Source organism: Aplysia californica, unplaced genomic scaffold (assembly GCF_000002075.1).
Source record: "Aplysia californica isolate F4 #8 unplaced genomic scaffold, AplCal3.0 scaffold00370, whole genome shotgun sequence".
Lineage (NCBI taxonomy): Eukaryota > Metazoa > Mollusca > Gastropoda > Aplysiida > Aplysiidae > Aplysia > Aplysia californica.
In genome coordinates this window covers 500953-502931 of record NW_004797640.1, presented here as the reverse complement: position 1 = coordinate 502931, position 1979 = coordinate 500953, and the positions used below count along the sequence as shown (strand labels likewise).

Sequence of the window (1979 nt, the reverse complement as noted above, 5' to 3'; positions counted from 1 at the left end):
ACACAAACACACACACACACACACACACACACAAACACACACACATACACACACATACACACACACACACACACACACACACACAAGCACGTGTATGCTTTCACACGCTCGGCCAAACTAACCGCGATTTGACTTTCGGTTGCCACCAAATCCATGTCAAAAGGCGCCATAACCGGAAGCTTGCCTGTCAGCGGAAACGTCTGCTGGCTGTATCCTGAGACCATCAGCTGATCGTCCCGCACACTCAGCCAAAAGCTTAACGCGTTTCCGGAGTTCTTGTCTTGTCCGCGAAGCAGCTTCAAATCAAACCTGTATAGACAATAATTTTAAACAGTAAAAATATAATATTTTGATAATAATGCTTCTGCAATATCAACGTTTTCCAATTTGATGCTTAACAAACTATAAGTATAAGGTACCGGTATAACATATTCAGCCATAAAAGTATGAATCTTTGAAAAATCATTTTCTAAAAAAAATATGCGTCATGGAATTAAAACCTCGTCATCCAAAGGATGCGACTTGAAGATGTGTGCAACTTGCTCGCTTCTCCCTTGGCTTTAATATTTCATTCTAATTCGTGAAAGCTCTACGATTTGTTGCCGTAATATTTTGATTGCTGCGCTCCAACTGGTTCTATCATGAGCTAGGCTCTCCCATGTCAAGTATACATAGTGCTTATAGTATATGTACGACGAGGGGGAGAAAGAAGAAGAAGAAGAAGAAGAAGAAGAAGAAGAAGAAGAAGAAGAAGAAGAAGAAGAAGAAGAAGAAGAAGAAGAAGAAGAAGAAGAAGAAGAAGAAGAAGAAGAAGAAGAAGAGGAAGAAGAAGAAGAAGAAGAAGAAGAAGAAGAAGAAGAAGAAGAAGAAGAAGAAGAAGAAGAAGAAGAAGAAGAAGAAGAAGAAGAAGAAGAAGAAGAAGAAGAAGAAACGAACAAACAAACGTACATTTTTACCTGTCATCAGCGGTGGTCAAAAACCCGATAATTGTGATGACGTCATTTTCATCCATGCCAGATGGAATGCGCTTGAAAAAGTCAGGTGGCTGAGAGGAAAATAATGTATGCATTCGTAAACAAACTCCCAAACACACACACACACACACACACACACACACACACACACACACACACACACACACACACACACACACACATGCACACAAACAAACATAGCACAATAGTATTTATATTACAAATATACTATTCATACGACTTTTTATCATATCATATCGCATCACATCCTATTCTATTCTAGTTGACAATGCTCACACGTTAATAGACAGACTGAAATGATTTGGTTAAACAGGCGACTTGGCAGTTTACGGTTGACTGGTTGGTGAGATGTTTAGTTGGTTGGTTGGTTGGTTGGTAGATTGATTGATTGAATGGTTGACTGGATGGACGGTTGGTTGATTGATTGATTGGTTGGCTGGTTGGTGAGATGTTTGGTTGGTTGATTGGTTAGTTGGTTTGCTGGCTGGCTGGTTGGTTGGTTGGTTGGATGTTTGGATGGTTGGTTGGATGATTGATTAGTTGGTTGGTTGGTTGGCTAGCTGGTTGGCTGGCTGGTTGGCTGACTGGTTGGTTGGTTGGTTGTTTCCACTTACCATTGGAGACAACAACTGGACATCTACAAGATTCACAGCGCCACACACAGACACAAACTCCAGCTCTTCCATCGGGACGCGGTGAGTGTAAGAGTAGGTATGTTTGTCCACCGTGATCTGAAAAAAAAATGACGTGATCAAATATAGCTCTTTTACTACATTATGTAGGCTACTCTCTGGACCAGAAGGTGGTCACGGAACGTTACAAGGTATTTACCAAGAGAAAAAAATAGAGGCTCCCACCTGGAAATTCTTGCCAACTGCTTTGATAACGGTCAAATTTTCAGCTAGTTATCAATGTATTTTTTAAAGTTGTTTCTGCTGAGGGAAAAAAAGAGGCTAGAAAGCCACCAATAAACGTTCCCCCCCC

The 1979-nt window shown here is 40.9% G+C and overlaps 1 protein-coding gene across 1 annotated transcript in view; it reads right to left on the bottom strand.

Annotated features, from left to right (window-relative positions):
- Positions 1 to 1979, bottom strand: part of LOC101859875 — a gene marked incomplete at its 5' end in the record, with an annotated part of 6626 nt that overhangs the window by 3800 nt on the left and 847 nt on the right. Inside the window, 3 exon segments of the mRNA XM_013085391.1 lie at positions 123 to 309; positions 957 to 1045; positions 1610 to 1726. Coding sequence (XP_012940845.1) covers positions 123 to 309; positions 957 to 1045; positions 1610 to 1726 — 393 coding nt within the window.